The sequence below is a fragment of the Saimiri boliviensis genome, chromosome 2, assembly GCF_048565385.1.
Source record: "Saimiri boliviensis isolate mSaiBol1 chromosome 2, mSaiBol1.pri, whole genome shotgun sequence".
Lineage (NCBI taxonomy): Eukaryota > Metazoa > Chordata > Mammalia > Primates > Cebidae > Saimiri > Saimiri boliviensis.
In genome coordinates this window covers 96,667,765-96,686,171 of record NC_133450.1, presented here as the reverse complement: position 1 = coordinate 96,686,171, position 18,407 = coordinate 96,667,765, and the positions used below count along the sequence as shown (strand labels likewise).

The following is an 18,407-nucleotide window of genomic DNA, read 5'->3' as shown; positions in this document are numbered from 1 at the left end:
CACAGAGAACTCCCAGCTAAGGTGTAATGAGCATGTGACATAGGAAGAAATAGAACTTGCTGTTTTAAGCCACTGAGATGGCAGGAGTTATCATAGCAGCATAAACTAGTCTATCTTAACCTGTGTATAAACTAGAAGTGAGATGCCACCTTAACGAAAACTCCAAAACACTGGCTTAGCAGCCAAACAGCATAGAAACTGTTGTGGGCCTACTGAGGAAAACATTTATCAGAGACCAGAGCTCAGCAAGTGACCCACATTAACAAGTGACAAAACATTTGATAAAACTGTCACTACAATAATTTAGAGATGACATGTACCTGATTAACATAAATGAATATGTACCTAAGTTCCTGTGGCTAATGAACTTATTTATAGCCTTAAAAGAAGAGGTTGGAAGACAGATTAATACTGTGTAATGGTTGCGGTTGCTGTTAGTGGTGTTTAACAAGGTATTAAAAGAAAAATACTCAGAGAATTGCCAGCCAAAAGACTAGATGTTCAAAACTTGAAACAATCCTTAGACCCCACCCCCACCTGTCCATGGTCACAAAGCAAACTGACAAAACTGCTCAGCCACAGAAAGAGGCCATATTTCGGTTGTGGTCAAGAGTAATAAAAATTTAAGAATCTCACACAGGGCAAAACCAAGAACCATGGAGAACTATGCTGTAGGGCACGTGCAGAGTAGGCACTATTTGTTACTGGTCTAAATAACATAACTACAGAAGTGGAATGTAAATGTTTAGGAGATTTTATAGCAATTTCACACAGTAATTTTATGTTTGTTGAATCTAATAATAATTTTTAAATTGGGCTTGTAATTTGATGCTCTTTATTTCACTTTTTCTGTAATTCATGTCTATTGTGTTACGTTATTGTTGTTCTTTAAACTGGCCTAGAGAACTCAGGGAACAGAACTAGAGCCCTGGAAACACCTTCCCAGAGAGATTTCAACTGTAGATTGCTACAGTCTAGATTCTGGTGTGTCTCTTCCATTCTTCCTCTCTCCAAATGAAAACACTTAAAAACTTCTCTCTCCCAACACTGCCTTATGTATTCAACAGGGGGTGGGAAACAAATAAATTCTATCTAGACCAGTATAGAGATGACCACTGCTGGGCATTACTCAGAGATTCTGAACTTTAGGCTTCACACAGTGAAGATGGAAATTTTGAATTATCGCCACCAAAAAAAGCTAAGAATGAACTACATATAGGAAGGAAAGTATTTGTTGACAAGAGAGGGCTGTTCAAATGTTTCTCGTTCTCTGCACGTTAAAATTGTACCTCTCACTTCCATGACTTAGGTATAGCCATGACTTGATTTGGTCAATGAAACGTCCAAGGTAACATGTACTTCTGGAAGCCTTTAAGAGTCAGTATACATGTATAATGAATCACAATACGTTTTCCCTCTGCCATGATGACTGATAACACTCAAAATTAGGCCTTGTCTGTCAGCCCAAGTCCCAGAAAGAGAACAACATGGGGAAAGTTCCCAGCTGATCCAGCATGACTATAAAACAAACTATTAGGCCTGGCATGGTGGCTCATGCCTATAATCCCAGCACTTTGGGAGGCTGAGGAAGGTGAGTCACCTGAGGTCAGGAGTTCAATATCAGCCTGGCCAACATGATGAAACCCTGTCTGTACTAAAAATACAAAAAATTAGTTGGGCATGGCGGCGAGAGCCTGTCATTTCAGCCACTTCAGAGGCTGAGGCAAGAGAATTGCTTGAACCTAGGAGGCAGAGGTTGCAGTGAACCAAGATAGTGCCACTGCACTCCAGCCTGGGCAACAAGAGTGAAACTCTGTCTCAGAAAAAAATAATAATAAAAAATAAAATAAATTATTTTAAACTCCTCAGGTTTTGGGGTTGTTTCCACAGTATAACCTAGTCTAGCACTATCAGTACACCTGGTCTTAGCAATGGGTAAAAGGATTATGACTTGAACATAAAATCTATATCCTAGATTTTAAAGCAATGTATTTCAAAGAATTCATAGGAAATTGACCCAATTCCACTGTAGGAAGATTCTAAAGAAGATGACTCTTTAAAATGCAATTGACTATTACCACAACAGATGCCAATACCAAAAGAGGGGAAAAGTCATAGGTAAGTGTTTTCCATAACTACAGAATGTCTGCCAATACTACAGATACACCTCCCAACTACATGTTGACATTGACTCTTAGGGTTGGAAAAGGCTCTCAATCCTTCAGTATAATGTTCCTGCTGGCATGGGTCAGAGTTGGCATATAACATGTAACTTTTGTCTCATCCCTTAACTCTAAAGAAGTATGTATGCACAGCTGATTTAAATAATAGAAAGAATGAGTGACATGTAACTAAGGACTAACATAAGAGGGTAACAGCACTGTAAGAATGGCTTGGTGAGATAACAGTAGAAAAGGGCTAAAGCATGCACACAAAATGCTCAAGGCAACAAAAGTGTGTTTTTTCAGCATCCAAATATTAAGCTCCAAAGCACATCAAGGAGGAAGTACTTCAAAAGAAAACACTAGTCTTCTTGGTAGTAAGGAAACAGTATGAGGATTTGCCTTTGTGGTCCTTAGGCAGGTAGAAAAGCTGGTAGCTCTCATTGGCTCCACCAATCCCATTTTGGTATAGGGTACCGTATACGATAGTAACTGACAAACAGTTCTGTTTTTAAATGTTTGAAAGACTACTGTGCTAGGGTCATCTATCCTCTTGGAACAACAATATTAAATCTTTATGCATTTGGGCACGTTTAAATTTTAGAATAGCTGACACCAAGCTTTTGTAGGAAACCCTTGGTTAGTTCCCCCTTTACAGACCTAATATTCCCTTACGAACCATAAATTTAATAGCTTTCCCTCTTAGGAAAAAGAGGAAATTAATTTGTATCAACATCTGTGGGCATCATACTCAGGAAAAAGAAACACTTCATATTTTGCAACAAATGGAGCATATAATGCTTACAAAGTTCCTGTAAGAACATTCTGTCTGAAGTCAGCTTACTTACAGTTTAATGCTGCTACTGGAGAACAGAACCTGCTCACTGAACCAGTCTCAAATAAAATGTTGATTCAATCTCAACACAGTTTATCATTTCAGACCCAAAGAGGCAATAAAAGAAATCTACAACTCTCCCCTTTAGAGCCTTTTCAAAGCAGTTAGGAGAAAAATCCTCTATGTGCACCCTCACTCCCCACCCCACCAGACATACTCTCATCCCCAGAAAAAGCAGAAAGGAGGAGGCTATCCAGACTTGCTCTTACTGATGAATGGCAGGTGGTAGGTAAGTCTCACAGGCAAAGACCTAAAATTAATATGGGTACTATCCAGATGTTTACTATCACTCTGAGCGGAGAATAAAGGAGAAAAAGAAAAATGCTTTTGTAATAAAAGTCTACTGATGACTTGAAATGTGCACCTCAATGATTACAGAAGATGCAAATAGGCCATGCCAGAGAATACGTGGCACCCTTGATTTTGACAAGTGCCTAAAATCACAGAACTCTGATTTTATGCTTAATTTAAATGCTTCAGCACATTACTGCAATCAATGACCTCACTGCAGTCATGAGCATCCTGTCTCCTATTTGAAGAAAACTGTGTACTGCCCTGATCACATTCTCTAAAAATACATGAGATGAAGTTCTTAGGTTCCAATAAAAATGAATCCTTCTCCAAATGATAAAAGTTGGATTCGGCCTGTTAACTTCTTAGAGCAAGTCGTACCCTCTGGTACACTGCACTCTCTACCTGCTCAGCTGAATGCTTCATCTGAGAGATGTCTATGTAACAGTGCCATGCCTGTATATCTACCACGGATTGTCAGCATACCTATAAGGAACCCAAACCACACTAGCATCTGGTACCTGGACAAACTACTGTCTCAGAATCTAGAGTACGAAATGGACTTTAAAGTTCCCTGTGGAATACTTAGCCAGGAAAAAAGAAAGCAACACTCTTCTTGGGCAAAGCATCGGGAAAAGGTCAGCCTGGACAACATATAGGAAAAAAAAAAAAATTAGGCGGGCACGGTGGCACGTGCCTGTAGTCCCAGCTACTTGGGAGGCTGAGGTGGGAGGACTGCTTGAGCCTAGGACGTGGAGGTTTGCAGTGAGCTGTCACTACAGCCTGGGTGACAGAACGAGACCCTGCATGAAAAAAGAAAAAAGAAAAAAAAAAAAGCATAGGACAAAGGATGGTGAAGTAAGAAAAGCTGGGTCTTGGTTGCTCCAAGCAATGAATGTCTTTCAAAGGATACTGAATTCATAATGTGCTGTATATTCTAAAGAAAACAAATTATTTCCTCTTAATTTTGCATTATTTGCTAACTTTATTCCCAAACAGGGAAGAAAAGCAGTCAACAACTATGTGCTGGTCCAATATACGTTAGTCAACCTGTTTATTCCTTGCTTCTTCACAGCAGTAACATAGCATATATTTTTCTCTCTGAGCCCCAGGAATAGCGCCACCGTCTACCATACACAGGTCCAAGGCTTCAATATATGTGGAATTTAAACAGCATAGAATATTTTTCCTTTCCAGGCAATCGTCAGACTTACAAGTCTCTTTCTGCCTTTTCCCCAAACCTTAGGCCCAGAGCATCCTCCCAAATTCTAAGTTTCAAAGAACCAGCTTCCCCTTAGTCACAGATCGCTTCAACATCGATCGGATACTACCACCATTCTTCCTTAAGAGACATTTCCCTTGGGAGGAAAGGGTCTTTCACTTAAGAGCTCCGGATCTCCCGGTCGCCCGTTTCCATCCCCTCGACCCAGAAAGAGCTCCAGTGTTTTCCCGCCATTCCTGCAGCGAAAAGAGAAGGTAAAACTCCCTCAGGAAGCTCCAGGTGAGGCCCTTCGATGCCCCAGAGGCGGGTGTCCTAAGTCAGACTCCAGAGCTCTGCAGTACAGCCCTGCTACAGAAAACTGCTTCGTCTGAACCCCCGGGTCTGCAGGCGGAGCCCACAGCCTGAAGGACCCGCTCTGTCACCTACCTGCCCAGGATCTGCGGGCGGGGACCCGGGCCATTCCCGAGGCCGCGCGGCCAACAGTTCCCGCCGCGACACGACGGAGGAGGCAGAAGGCGAGGCCGTGCCACGCTAGCCGGACAGCCGAGAATCACTTGGCCTACCTGCGAAGGCGCGGCACCGCTCCCACCCAGCCTGCGGCCACCACCCGCTCGGCAGAGTCGGCCTCTAGAGCAAAAAACAAACCGCGAAGCTCCTCCTTCTCCTCGTGCTCCCTACGCGAGGGACTCTCTAACCAATGGGAAGCGCCGGGGGCGGAGCGAGAGTGACAGACGATTACAGAGTCCTCCCGCCGGCGCGAACGGGCGGTGCAGTAGCTGGGCCAATCAGCAGCGCGGATGAGAAGTAACGGGGAGGGAGAAAGTAGGGAAAGTAGGTGCCCAATCAGATCTCGGGGACATCGAGCGACGGGTCCTGCGGCCAGTGGCCTTCCGAGTGCGGCGCTCGGGGGGCGTGCCCGCCTGGGCCAATCGGCGGGAGCCCACAGTGCGGAGCGAGCGCCTCAAATGCTCGGGTTTCTCAGCTGATTGTCTCCAGCCGAGAGTTGTTTTTTGCAGCTGCGGAGCCGAGCCGCTGCCGGAGCCGAGACCCCCGGCGGGGGTGGGGAAAAGAGGAGGCGGGGTCGGGGGGGGAGCCGCGGCTGCTCTGCGCGGGACTCCGCGTCCCGTCACGGCGCTTCCTGGGGTTAGAGGTTGGGGTGGGTGGGGGGTAAGGGGGCAGTCCTTCTCCCCTTCGACGGCGGCTCCGAGTCCAGCCCCTTCCTTCCCGCGCTCGCTCGCCCGACCCTCCGCCCCCTGATGAGGGTGTCAGTGCCGGGTCCGGCGGCCGCTGCCGCCCCCGCGGCCGGCCGCGAGCCCTCCACGCCCGGCGGGGGCGGCGGAGGCGGAGGCGCCGTAGCTGCCGCCTCAGGCGCCGCGGTGCCGGGCTCCGTGCAGTTGGCGCTGAGCGTCCTGCACGCCCTGCTCTACGCCGCGCTCTTCGCCTTTGCTTACCTGCAGCTGTGGCGGCTGCTCCTCTACCGCGAGCGGCGGCTGAGTTACCAGAGCCTCTGCCTCTTCCTCTGTCTCCTGTGGGCAGCGCTCAGGACCACCCTCTTCTCCGCCGCCTTCTCGCTCAGCGGCTCCCTGCCCTTGCTCCGGCCGCCCGCTCACCTGCACTTCTTCCCCCACTGGCTGCTCTACTGCTTCCCCTCCTGTCTCCAGTTCTCCACGCTCTGTCTCCTCAACCTCTACCTGGCGGAGGTAAGGCGGGAGGGCCGGCATGCAGGGCCCGGGCGGGTGCGCGGGGCCGCCCGGATCAACTCCCGCTGAGGACCGGCGGGGGCGGGGGGTGGGCAATGAGAGGCGTCGTCGAAACCAGCCTGGGGAAACTGAGGCACACCTGGAATGTGAGCCGGTGTTTTCGCCCTAAACTTAAGCGACTGATTGGCTCGGTTACTGAGGGGTCCGGGGCTAGGGGGTGAGAGTGTGTGTGTCAAAGAACTTAAAACAGCAACGGAAGGAACCCTTTGTTCGGTTCTGGCCCTCCGAGGTAAGGCGTTGGTGGCATCAACAAAGTGGCTTCGCAAAAAGTAACAGCCCCGGTGGCTCTGCTGAAGCCGGACTGTGTGGAGGGAGGTTGGGTGCTGAGGTAGCAGCAGCTCTACTGAAGCTGGACTGCTGCCAGCCATTACGTCACCAGGCAGAGCTGTTCCTCTGCTATTGTTGCTGCGTTTCTTTTATTAGAAGCTTATATTCCCTCCTGCATCTCCTTTCCTGTGGCTCGATAAGCCTCACACAAATTCCGTTCGATAGTTCCCCAGCAGGGTTGATGATCAATAACCAATGCAGAGGATCAGGATCAGGACCTCCATAAAGCCCTGAATGTTTGCCCCAGTTGCTTCCTGCTTTAGCGGTTTATCCTACCTCCTATAGCATAGTCTTTTTTGGAGCTAATTAAGGGGGGAAAAAATACTAGCTCAACCTGTGCCTATTTCAGAAACAAAACCACCAAACTGTTTTTACAGTAACTTGCTTAATAACTGGAACCGAATCACACCCCCTTTCTCTTTTATGGGGAATTGCGGGTTGGATTGCATTGTTCTGCAGCGCTTAGGTATTTGACCCATTTCAAACAGGTTTGGGAGTGTAAGGTTGTCAATCTTGTGTCAGCTTGTAGTATTTAAGCCATAATATTTTAAGATTTTCCCCAAAAGAAGTCCTCCTTCCACCCGAAAGAAAAGCTTGAGAAGGGGAGGCAGCAAGGTGACGTCATACGCTTAATACAGACTAATATAGAATAATATTGGCCTATGCAGCTAATCCTCTCAAAGGCTTTTTTTTTTTGAGGTGATCATAATTAATGTAGTTCCAAGCAAAAGTTTAAAAAAAGACGTATGTTAATTGTTTATGTTTTCTGGATAAACAACTCTTTTCTCCTTTAATACATGGGAAGTAGAATGCATAATTTTAAAATCAGTCCTAATGTCAACTGTTTAGCACACTAAAAACAACAATACTAATTTAACTTTCATTCTTTTCTTTCTCCATTCTTTGAAAGTCCAAGCAATACAAAGACAGAAACCCAAACCGTAAGCAGAAATAAGAAGCATAGGTTATCACAAATCCAACGATGACGCCATAGTCGTGTAACTTACTTGGGGATGTTCTAGTTGTTGTTTAAGCTGTTATAACACTGCTACCCTTTATACTTAAACTGATACATTATAATCTTCCTGCCACCATTTCAGATAGTGTGTTAGTGCCTTCTCAACACTGAAGCCTTTACTCTAGCTTCAGTTGTTTACCTGAAAGTGACTAGCAATCCTTATGCGAGGAGCATCAGATGACTTTTTTCCGTATACATCTTGATTTACAAAATCATATGAGTGATTCACTGTGTATAGTTGGTAGGCATTTCATAAAGTGGGTAAACACTCTTTACTTCTAAAGGTATAACGTATACCGTAAAGTCCACAATCTTAAATGCGCAGCTAGATGAAATTTTACTTCTGTATACACCCGTGTTACCACCACCCAGATTAACATACAAAGCATTTTCAGTGTCGCAGAAGGTTCCCTTGTTACCCTCTCCCAGTCAATAGCTCCCCCAGGTAAACACAAAGTGGGTAAACACATCACAAAAAAGGATCCATATTTAAGCTCAAAATTCTGAAGGTAGGCTTATATAGCATAAAATAGAGAATCTAGATGGGGTCTTCACACTTTTGAGGTAATATTCCAAGCTAGTGAGGAAGAATTTACAATCTAAAAGTCTTCCTGTTAAATGAATCTCGTTTGTGTGATGGTTAAACTCTATTAACCTGGAAAATATAATTTGGAAAAGAAGGTGGGATAAAGCTTTTTTCCTTTGTAATGTCTGCTTAAAAAGGTGTAAGTTGTTTGTCTATCCTCATGTTTTTATAATTGAATTAACAATTTTAGGACACCATTGTGCCTAAGAGAACAAATTGTCAATTTTTTGAAAGGAGATCTCTTAACCAGAAATTATTTCTCTTTTCATTAGATAAAATCACCAGGAACTTATATTTAAGAGAGTAATTGAGTTCACGTTTTTTCATAAATTCCATGCAACTGGAAGTATACTTTCCATTGATCATTCTGAATTAATGAAGTTTTTCCTAGTGAGTTCTTCATATTATGCCAAAGTGGTAGGGAAAGCCTATGTGGTGACAAATATGACTTAACTGATGCTTATTTCTTTTTAACTGAAAGCCCCTATATCTTTTTTGAGTAATTGTGTAACTTGATTACCAACTCACTCCGTCTTTACTGTATGCTGTATTAAATACCAGTTCCATATGACTTTTCACTTGTTTGAAGCATTTGTTTTTTCTGATTCTCAGTAAGAGTAACTTTAAGGACTTAATTATAAAGAACCATGGATCAGTATAAAAAGTTAGTAAAGCAAACTAATACTACTTTGAGTAATTTTGGTACACATTCTAAAACTCATTTTGTTTTTGAAAAGTTAAGAATTGCCTAAAACACCTTTTTTTTTTTTTTTTTGGCATCTACACTTGAATGGGATTGAGATGACTAATGTAGCCCTTTTTTAAACAATTAAGCTTCTCAGTGTCTCATACTTAACCTCCTGGAAGCCAATAGCTGAGAGGGAAAAACCAAACCTTGTACACTAATCTAAAAACACATATTGAACTTCTGGCAGTATCAGTAGGACATGAGCTTTACCAGAGAAGAGTTCACACTCCTGGACATTGACCAGAGAAGACTTAAATATTTAAAACAGACTGTCTGATAAACCGATTCTATCCACCATTAGAACATGTTGAAGGAACTTAAAAGGAGCGTTGACAGCTTCACAGTATATCCAGGTAACAAACCTGCACATGAGCCTTCTGAATCTAAATTTTTTTTTAAATGAGAGTTGATGGTATACCATCTTGGAGTGTTGTGATGCATGCCAAAATCAATGAGTTCATCTTCAACATATTGAAGTTTTTACTTGCAATTTGGTCTTATGAGTGCCAGTTGCTTAATCAGGATAAAGTACAGTGATTTAATCACAATGCCAAAATAGCTAGGAAAATTAAATTCAAAATCTTAATGCTTACATTTGTGGATGCTATTATTGTCCCTGCCAGTAGATACATTCTTTCAAATATTGGTAATACTTTAACATGCAAGTCCAATTACAGGTTGACTGATTTTTTTATGTTCTGTGATTTCCCACAAAAATGGAAATCATACTTCTACCACCTAAAATAGAAATTTCTTGAGGATAAGAAGTTGTTTTACATATTTTTATCTCTAGCAATCAGAACAATGGTGATTATGGTATTGAATGACACTAAAAAGATCAAAATTTAGAAAATATTTAGCCATCTAATAATGTGGAAGTTAACTTTATTTTGATGAACATTTGAGGTAAATTATGAACTGTCTGGAATTTTATTTTCTACCTAAAAGATTTCACATAAAATAGAGTTGTGTTGTATTGTATGAAACTATTTTTATATCATGGCAAATGGCCCATACTAATTAGGGCTTTGCTAATTTAGTTTCAACAAATTCTACAAAATAGAAAAGTCTGTAAGACAAGTGTCATATCCTGAGTCAGTTACTGTTTACCAGAAACAGTGGTTTAGTTCAATGTTTTACTTTTATCCATAACTGATCATAAACTTTTTGTCTGAATTTACTAAATTTTTTTCACTATCTTCTCCTGAAATCATCTGTGAGGCAAAAGTTTCAGATACATTTCTGTAACAAAAGACATGATTCTAATGCCTATATTTTATGAAATTGGTATTTTCAAAGCACTTTGTAACATTTATCTTCACAACTCCAGTGAAATAGATAGAAAAGAAATGTGATTTGTCCAAGATTATATGGCTAACATGTATCAGATGTGAGACTACTGTATAGCTTAGGTGCTATAAAGTCTTATCAAGTAATTTCTTCCTATACCATGAACTTTCCTGGATACATCACTTCTTTATTATTTAGTGATTCTCTAACTTGCTTTCCCATTTTCAAACTGTTTCAAATGTTTTTCACTGTCTAGCAAACTCCTCCTTTCATCCACTGCGTGTGACTCCTAGTTTAAAGAAGTAGACGCCAGAGTCATCTGGCTGACCAGAAATTTAGAGAAATGCCTAACAATGCTGCAGAGAGTAGTCTTCTTCAATGCATGATTGGGTTGGCAAGGAAAGGCTAGAAACTACCAAAAAAAAAAAAAAAAAAAATCACCAAAATGCAAATTCAGAATAAAATACCACAGAAATGTGTGTCTTGAGGGTAGGGTAGGATAGGAGTGATTTTCCGCTGCCTCCTGTTAGCCTACAGCACAGATTTTAATTTTGTGCATTGAGGATGTAGGGAAGTATTGCAGGCTATACCTTGCAGTGAAGTCTGATTAAAGACTCCATCCCCTCTAGCATAATGCCAGAATCCTTTAAGTGTATGCCTTCGGCAGATGAGCTAGGAAAATAAGCAGGTCCTCAGAGCTAGATAGGGGGTGCAAATTGAGAAATAAAAGTCTTCTGTGGGAATGCAAAACAAGCTTATTCTTGCACAAGTTTGAAGCCTAAATTCACATCATTTCTGTGATTGCGAGGAGGTGGCTGGTAGGGGGGGGCGGGGGCAGGTTCAAGAGATCTAACTTGAAAACGTGAAGTTGTCCTTGCTTGATACTAATCTCAAGGACCTGCAGGAAGTAGATGGAAAGCATCCGTGGAGGAATGTGCTTTAAACCCAGACTTCAGATAGATAAATTCCACAAAACAAGGGTTCAGAATAAAAAATCACATCTGTAAAAATTGCAGATATCAGAATTATCAAATGCATAGTATAAAATAATTATTCGCTTATGAATTAAACACTTGAAATCTAAAAGTTGGCACATTTGGAAATCATTTTTAATGAAAATAAAATCTGAAATAGATGATTAAACAGATTAAATACAGTTAAAAAGAACTTCATTAACTAGAAGATCTCAGGAAAAAAAATCACTCAGAATATAGCCCAGAGAAATACAAGATGGAACATACAACCAATGGGTGAAGAGAAAATGAGAATATGATGAGCTGGTCCAACATATTTGTAATTGGAATTTTAGAGAAATTATTCAAAGGGAAAATGAGAGTTTACCCAAATTTATGAAAGATACCCAAGTTTCAGATTCAGAAACCCCAACATATCCAAGGTGGGCTTTGTGGAAACACATTTAAAGGAAAACTTCAAAACACTAAAGACAATATTTTTAAAGCAATTCGACAGAAGATATTACTGACAAAAGAATAAAAAGTGAATGTTAGTGTTTAACAACCAAGGGATCCAGAAGACAGTACAACATCTTAAAAATGCTGAGAGAAAGTAACCTGTAATGTAAAATTCTACCCATAATGAAATTGTTAACAATGGAGTGAAGTAAAAACATGTAGAGATAAAAACAGCTATTCACTAATCCTCACACCAAAAAATCTAAAAGATGTATGTCATTATAAATAAAAGACTTGCAAACACATGTTTATAGGAGTACCATTTGCAGTTGCAAGAACTTGGAACGAACACACACACCCCCCCCCCCAATAGAAGACTACTCAGCCATAAAAAGGATTGAAATAATGGCATTCATAGCAACCTGGATGGAGTTGGAGGCTGCTATTCTAAGTGTAATAACTCAGGAATTGAAAACCAAACATAGTGTGTTCTCACTCATAAGAGGGAGCTAAGCTATGAGGATGAAAGGGCATAAGAATGACACAATGGACATTGGGGGAAGGATGGGGCAGATGAGGGATAAAAGACTACATATGGGGTACAGTGATAGATAACGCCAAAATCTGAGAAATCACAACTGAACAACATATCTATGTAACCAAACATCACTTGTTCCCCCAAAAACTTAGTGAAATGAATAATAATGGAGAAATGTCAGAAAGGCCTGAAATACAGGAAGGAATGTTAAGCAAAGAAAAATGTTATGTAAGTGGATAATTACAAACATATAGGTATGAAAATTTCTAACCTGTAGGAATAAAAAAAAATTGAGAACCAAAATCCTGTGTGATAGCATATAAATCAGGAGACTGTAGTAATGGAGTTAAAGCATTTTAAGGTCCTAGGGCTATTTGGAGGAGTGTAAACATGTTGACTAAACTTCAGGCTAAATATGCCTTTCAAAAGAAATAATATGTAACTTTCAAATTTGGGGTTGGGAGAGATAAAAGTGGTGGGTGCTAGGATGAGGTTACAACTTGTCCACCACAAGGTAATAACCAAAAAAAAAATAGAGAAAGGTCAAATCAATATAGTATAAACGTTAGGCTGGTCAGTGTCATGAAGTGAATACTTCAGCATAAAGAAAATGTGTCATACTTCATTATGAAACAAATTCACCTATATGCTGTTTACAAGAGATACTCCTAATACAGCTGCATAAAGGATAAGAGTGAAAGCACGGAAAAATGATATGTTGTGCTGTACTAACAAAAGGAAAGCAAAAATTAATAGAACTTCAAAGAGAAAACCTACACATGAGGTACAGTGTACATTGTACCTGTTTTTTTAAAGTTTCCAATGTTTTGGAAATTTTAACATACATCATTGTTCAAGCAGACAAAATCAAGGATATGGACCATTAAGAAAATGCCCCAAAATGGCCAATTATAGGATATATCCAACAAAGTATACTTTTTATTAACACTTGGAACATTTTTAGAAATTGACCACATAGTAGCAACACAATAAATTGAGGCAAAGAGACCTAATGATGAAAAATGCATCTCAGCCATTTACCAGCTGTGAGACCTTGGGCAAGTAACTGAACTACTCTATGCCTAGCACCTCATTTCTAAAACTGGATGATAATAATGCCTACCCCATAGGATTACTGTGAGAACTGCTTGTTACCAAAATCAGACAAACACACTATGAAAAATAATTTAAAATATCTCTCATCAACGTAGATGCAAAAATCTTTAGCAAGTCTAATATATAAAAGGGATATTACCTCATGACCAAATAGGTTTTATCCCAGGAGTGCAACATCAGTTTAATGTTCAAAAATCAGCCTGATAAATGCCATATGTGTAGTGTAAAGAAGAAAATCATATGATCATCTCAATAGATGCAGGCAATTTGACAAAATCCAACAATAGGTGATTTTTTAAAATTAACTTTTAGTAAACAAGGGGACATTTTTCAGTCTAATAAAAAGCGTCTTCAAAAAGTCTTTAGCTGATATTTAAGACAGATTGACAGCATTTTACCTAGAACAGGCGTCCCCAAACTATGGCCCCGCGGGCTGCATGCAGCCCCCTGAGGCCATTTATCTGGCCCCCCACCGTACTTCAGGAAGGGGCACCTCTTTCATTGGTGGTCAGTGAGAGGAGCATAGTATGTGGCGGCCCTCCAACGGTCTGAGGGACAGTGAACTGGCCCCCTGTGTAAAAAGTCTGGGGAACGCCTGACCTAGAACCAGAACAAAGTACTTCATAACATTGTGCTGGAGGTCTTAGCCATTTGCAATAAACAAGGGGAAAAAAGGTTTAAAAATTAGAAAAACCAGAAGTAAAATTGTCTCTCTTTGCAAGGGACACAATTTCTTAGGCTAAAAGAAAATCCTAATCTACAGATAACTGCAGAAAGTAACATCTAAGCTTGCAGGCTATAACTGTATACTAGTGGAAAACAGAAAAATGAAATATAAAAATTCCACTGGCAGGGTATGGTAGCTCACGCCTGTAATCTCACTACTTTAGGAGGCTAAGTTAGGAGAATCGCTTGAGCTCAGAAGTTTCAGACCAGCCTGGGCAAGATAGTGAAACCTCATCTCTACAAAAAAAAATTAGCCAGGTGCAGTGGTGTGTTCCTGTAATCCCAGCTACTTGGAAGGCTCATGTGGGAGGATCACGAGTCCAGGAGGTCAAGGCTGTAGTAAGCCAAGATTGTACCACTGAACTCCATCCTAGACAACAGAACAAGTCCCTGTTTCAAAAAACAAAAAACAATTCTACTTGGAATAGTGCCAAAGAAAGTAAAATCCTTAGGAATAAATAAAAGATGTGTAAGACCTCTACAAGGAAAACTACAAAACATTATTGAGAGAAATTAAAGAGGCCTCAGTGAATGGAAAAATATACCCTGAAAAGCTCATTATTTTTAAGGTGTTATTTCTCCCTCACTTTGACCTATAAATTTAATGCAATTCCTATTAAAATTTTTGCAGGGTATCTTGGTAGCTATTGCCAAGATGGTTTTAAAATATGCATGGACATACAAGAGACTTACTCTAGCTGAAACAGCATTGTAAAAGAAGGACGAAGTTGAAGGATCACACTACTTCAAGAGTAACTGTAAAGGTAGTCATCAAGAGAGTGTAACACTGGGGAAAAGATAGACATATAGATCAAAGGAACAGGATAGAAAATCCAGAATTAGACCCACCTATATATAGTGAACTGATTTTTTCCCCCAAAAGTGCCAAGGTAATTTAGTGGGAAAAAGTTGCATCAACCAATAGTTCCAAAATTATTGCATATTCATATGGGAAAAATGAACATTGATTCTTACCTCACACTAAAAAAGGACTTGACATAGATCATAGACCTAACTGTAAAAGCTAAAATTTGTAGAAGATGGGAGAAGATGTTTTCTTGAAGAAGGCAAAGGTTTTGTAGGAAACAAAGCATGAACCAAAATTGACAAATGAGACTTTATCAACAAAATGTAAAACTTTTATTTTTTGCAAGACAGATAATGAAGAGGCAAGCCACAGACTGGGAGGAAATATTTGTAGCACATGTATCTGGCAAAGTACATGTATCCAAAATATATAAAGAACTCATAACGAAATGAGAAAATCTAGTAAAAATAAGCAAATGATTTGAACAGATACTTTACAAAAGATATATGCATAACCAAGAAATAACATGAAGAGATGCTCAAGATCATTAGTTTTTAGAAAAATGAAAATTACACTCAACAATGAAGTACCACTAAACATTGACTAGGAGGACTAAAATTTAAAAGACTACCATACCAACTATTGGCTAGAACTTGGATTAATTGGAACTCCTACACTGATGATAGGAATGTAAAGTTTTACAACCACTTTGGAAAACAGTTTAGCAGTTATTTAAAAAAAAAAAAAAAAAAAAAACTAAGACAAGCCTGTCATAAAATCTAGTTGTCACAGAAGCCAGGTGTGGTGGCACAGGCCTATAATCCTAGCCACTCAGGAAACTGAGGCAGGAGAATCACTTGAGCCCAGGAGCTCAAGACTAGCCTGGGCAGCATAGCAAGACCCTGTCTCAAACAAAACTTATGGAGAAAAAGCTAGCCATTATAGATAATTTACCCAAGAGAAAAGAAGGCACATATTCCTATAAAAATTGAACATGGATGTATGTAATAGCTTTATTCACAATCATTCTAAACTGAAGTTAACCCAAATGTTCATCAGAAATGAAAGAATCAACAAAATACAGTATACCTTTACAAAGGAATACTACTCGGTAGTAAAAGCAAAGGAACAAAAACTACTGACATCACAACATGGATGTCTCAAGATCAGTGTGCTGAAGGAAGCCAGGGAAAAAGGAGCTCACATTGTATCATTTCATTTACATTAACTTTTAGGAAGCATAAACCTGTAGTCACAGAAAGCAAATCACTAGTTTCTTGGGGTCTGGATCAGAAGGGATGACTTACAAAAGGGGCAGGATGGGTGTGCTAGTATTCTGTATTTGATTTCCGTGATAGTTTCAAAGGTTGTAAAGCTTTCTCAAAACTCAGAATTGTACACCTTAAATACATGTAGTGTATTCTACATAAATTATATTTCAATGAAGTGGATTTTAAAAAGTTTAGGGCTTCACAATTTACTCCAAGAATAAAAGCTGAAGCAGGGAAGAAATATACAACGTGCAGCTCCATCATTTATCAGCTCTGTGTAACTTGGTTAATTTGCTTGGGTAAATTATTTACCTTTTCTGTGCCTATTTTCCTGCTTATAAGAACCAGAATAATAATACCTGCCTCATACAATTATTGTAAAAATTAAAATACATACTTCATACAAAATGTTTGGGACATAGTATGTACTGTTGATTGTTAGCTATTAAATTTTATACAATTTGGATTTCATAGTCTACATTCTCACGCCCCTGAAACAATAAGCCAGAAATCAGTAACAAAAAACAACTTGTAAAGCTGAGCATAGTGGCATGTGCCTATAGTCTGAGCTACTCAGGAGGCTGAGGCGGGAGAATCACTTGAGCCCAGGAAATTGAGTCCAATCCTAGGCAATATATCAAAACCCTGTCTCTTAAAAAAAACAGCAAACAAAAAACAACTTATGAATGTTGGTTTAGAAATTTTTAAAACCATTATTAACACATGGATAAAGGAAGAAATTGCAATGACATTTTAAAAATACTATATGCTGATAAAAATACTATGTATCAGAACTTGAATTCTGCAGCTAGGTTGGCTTACAGAAGTAAATTTAGAAACAAACTGAAATTTAATAAGCTAATCATCTAATTTATGTTAGAAAAAGAACAGGATAAATCCAAAAGAGATGAATCCTGACAGTTATAAAATAGAAAAAACAGAGAGGCTTGATAAAGCCAAAAGCTACCTAATGCCTTTCTTCATAATCAGACTTCTTTCAGAGGTGCCCATGCATGTATCACCATTTTCTTACTTCTCCAGCCACTCTAATCTGCCCTTTCCCCATTGCTCTGCAAAATAGTTGTTGCCTATGGCTCACAGTGACCTTCATGTCAACAAGTTCATTAGACATTTTTCAGTCTTCATTCAAATTAACCTCTCAGCAGCAATTGACTCCCCCATATCTTTCCCTTTAACACTTTTCCACTGGCTAGCACACTGAATAGCATACTCTTGATTTTTTTGTTACCTTGATAGCCTCTTTATAAGCTCCTATTCTTGTCTTGCCATCAGAGAGGTTGTGATTTCTAAACACTTAGATCCTCTCTTTCCAAGTGATCACATCCACTTTCGTGACATCATGCCACTTTAAAACAATGACTCACAAATTTATCTCTGATCCTTACCCACACTACTCTTGAGTGAATTCTTACTCCGTAGATTCTACACTGATTTGTTATCTTCATGATATCTGATGCACTCAGATTCAACATGTCCCAAAGTGAGCTCATGATCTTTCTTCCTCTTGTCCCACCCTACACCTGTCTCTATCAAAACCTGGTTTTTGAAGCAGGCACAGTGGCTCTGCCTGTAATCCCAGTGACTTGGGAGGCCACGGTGGCAGCGTCGCTTGAGCCCAGGAGTTTGAGGCTGCAGTAAGCAATGTTTGTGCCGCTATACTACAGCCTGGGTGACAGAGCCAGACCCCAACTCAAACACACACACACGGTTCTCCTCTTTTATTCCCCATTTCATTGACTAGGATTGCCATCCAGTTATTTATGTAATTCAGAAACATATGAGCCATTCTTAATACTGCTTTGTCCCTCATTCCTCACATTCACTCAATCACCAAATCCTGTTACCTCCTAACATCTCTTAAGTCCATTCACTTCTCCCCTTCAAAATGCCCGGTCCAGGCTACCAGCATCTATTGCCTAGTCCATGGCAGTTACCCTTCTAATTGGTGTGTCTGTAAACTCTGGCCCCCGTAGGCCCGTTCTCCACAGTGTTGCCAGAGTTTTTTTAAACAAAAATCTTTTCTAAAAGCCCCACCCCTAGATTTCTCCATTGGCTCTAGTTACTCATTAGAATAAAAAGAGTTTTATACTTAATACCAGGCATTTCATGGTTCCAGCCTAATCTCAAACTATCCTCCTCATCTCACCATTCCAGCCACATTGTTATTCCTTTGTACTTGCTATATTTCATTTACTACGGAGCCATTCCATATTTTT

The 18,407-nt window shown here is 40.2% G+C and overlaps 2 protein-coding genes across 5 annotated transcripts in view; one reads left to right on the top strand and one right to left on the bottom strand.

Annotated features, from left to right (window-relative positions):
* TXNDC16 (thioredoxin domain containing 16) overlaps positions 1-5,202 on the bottom strand; it is a 130,532-nt gene extending 125,330 nt beyond the window's left edge. For 2 of the 3 annotated variants that reach the window (XM_039469220.2, XM_074393931.1), the window contains exon 1: positions 4,997-5,202. The gene's annotated coding sequence lies outside the window, so the exon portion shown is untranslated. The remainder of the gene's footprint in view (positions 1-4,996) is intronic. The other variant, XM_039469221.2, reaches the window with a different exon arrangement.
* Positions 5,203-5,570: 368 nt separating this feature from the next.
* Positions 5,571-18,407, top strand: part of GPR137C (G protein-coupled receptor 137C) — a 78,905-nt gene continuing 66,068 nt past the window's right edge. The window contains exon 1 of one of the 2 annotated variants that reach the window (XM_074393930.1): positions 5,571-6,270. In XM_074393930.1, coding sequence (XP_074250031.1) covers positions 5,827-6,270 — 444 coding nt within the window. In that variant the 5' untranslated portion in view covers positions 5,571-5,826. The remainder of the gene's footprint in view (positions 6,271-18,407) is intronic. The other variant, XM_003930586.4, reaches the window with a different exon arrangement.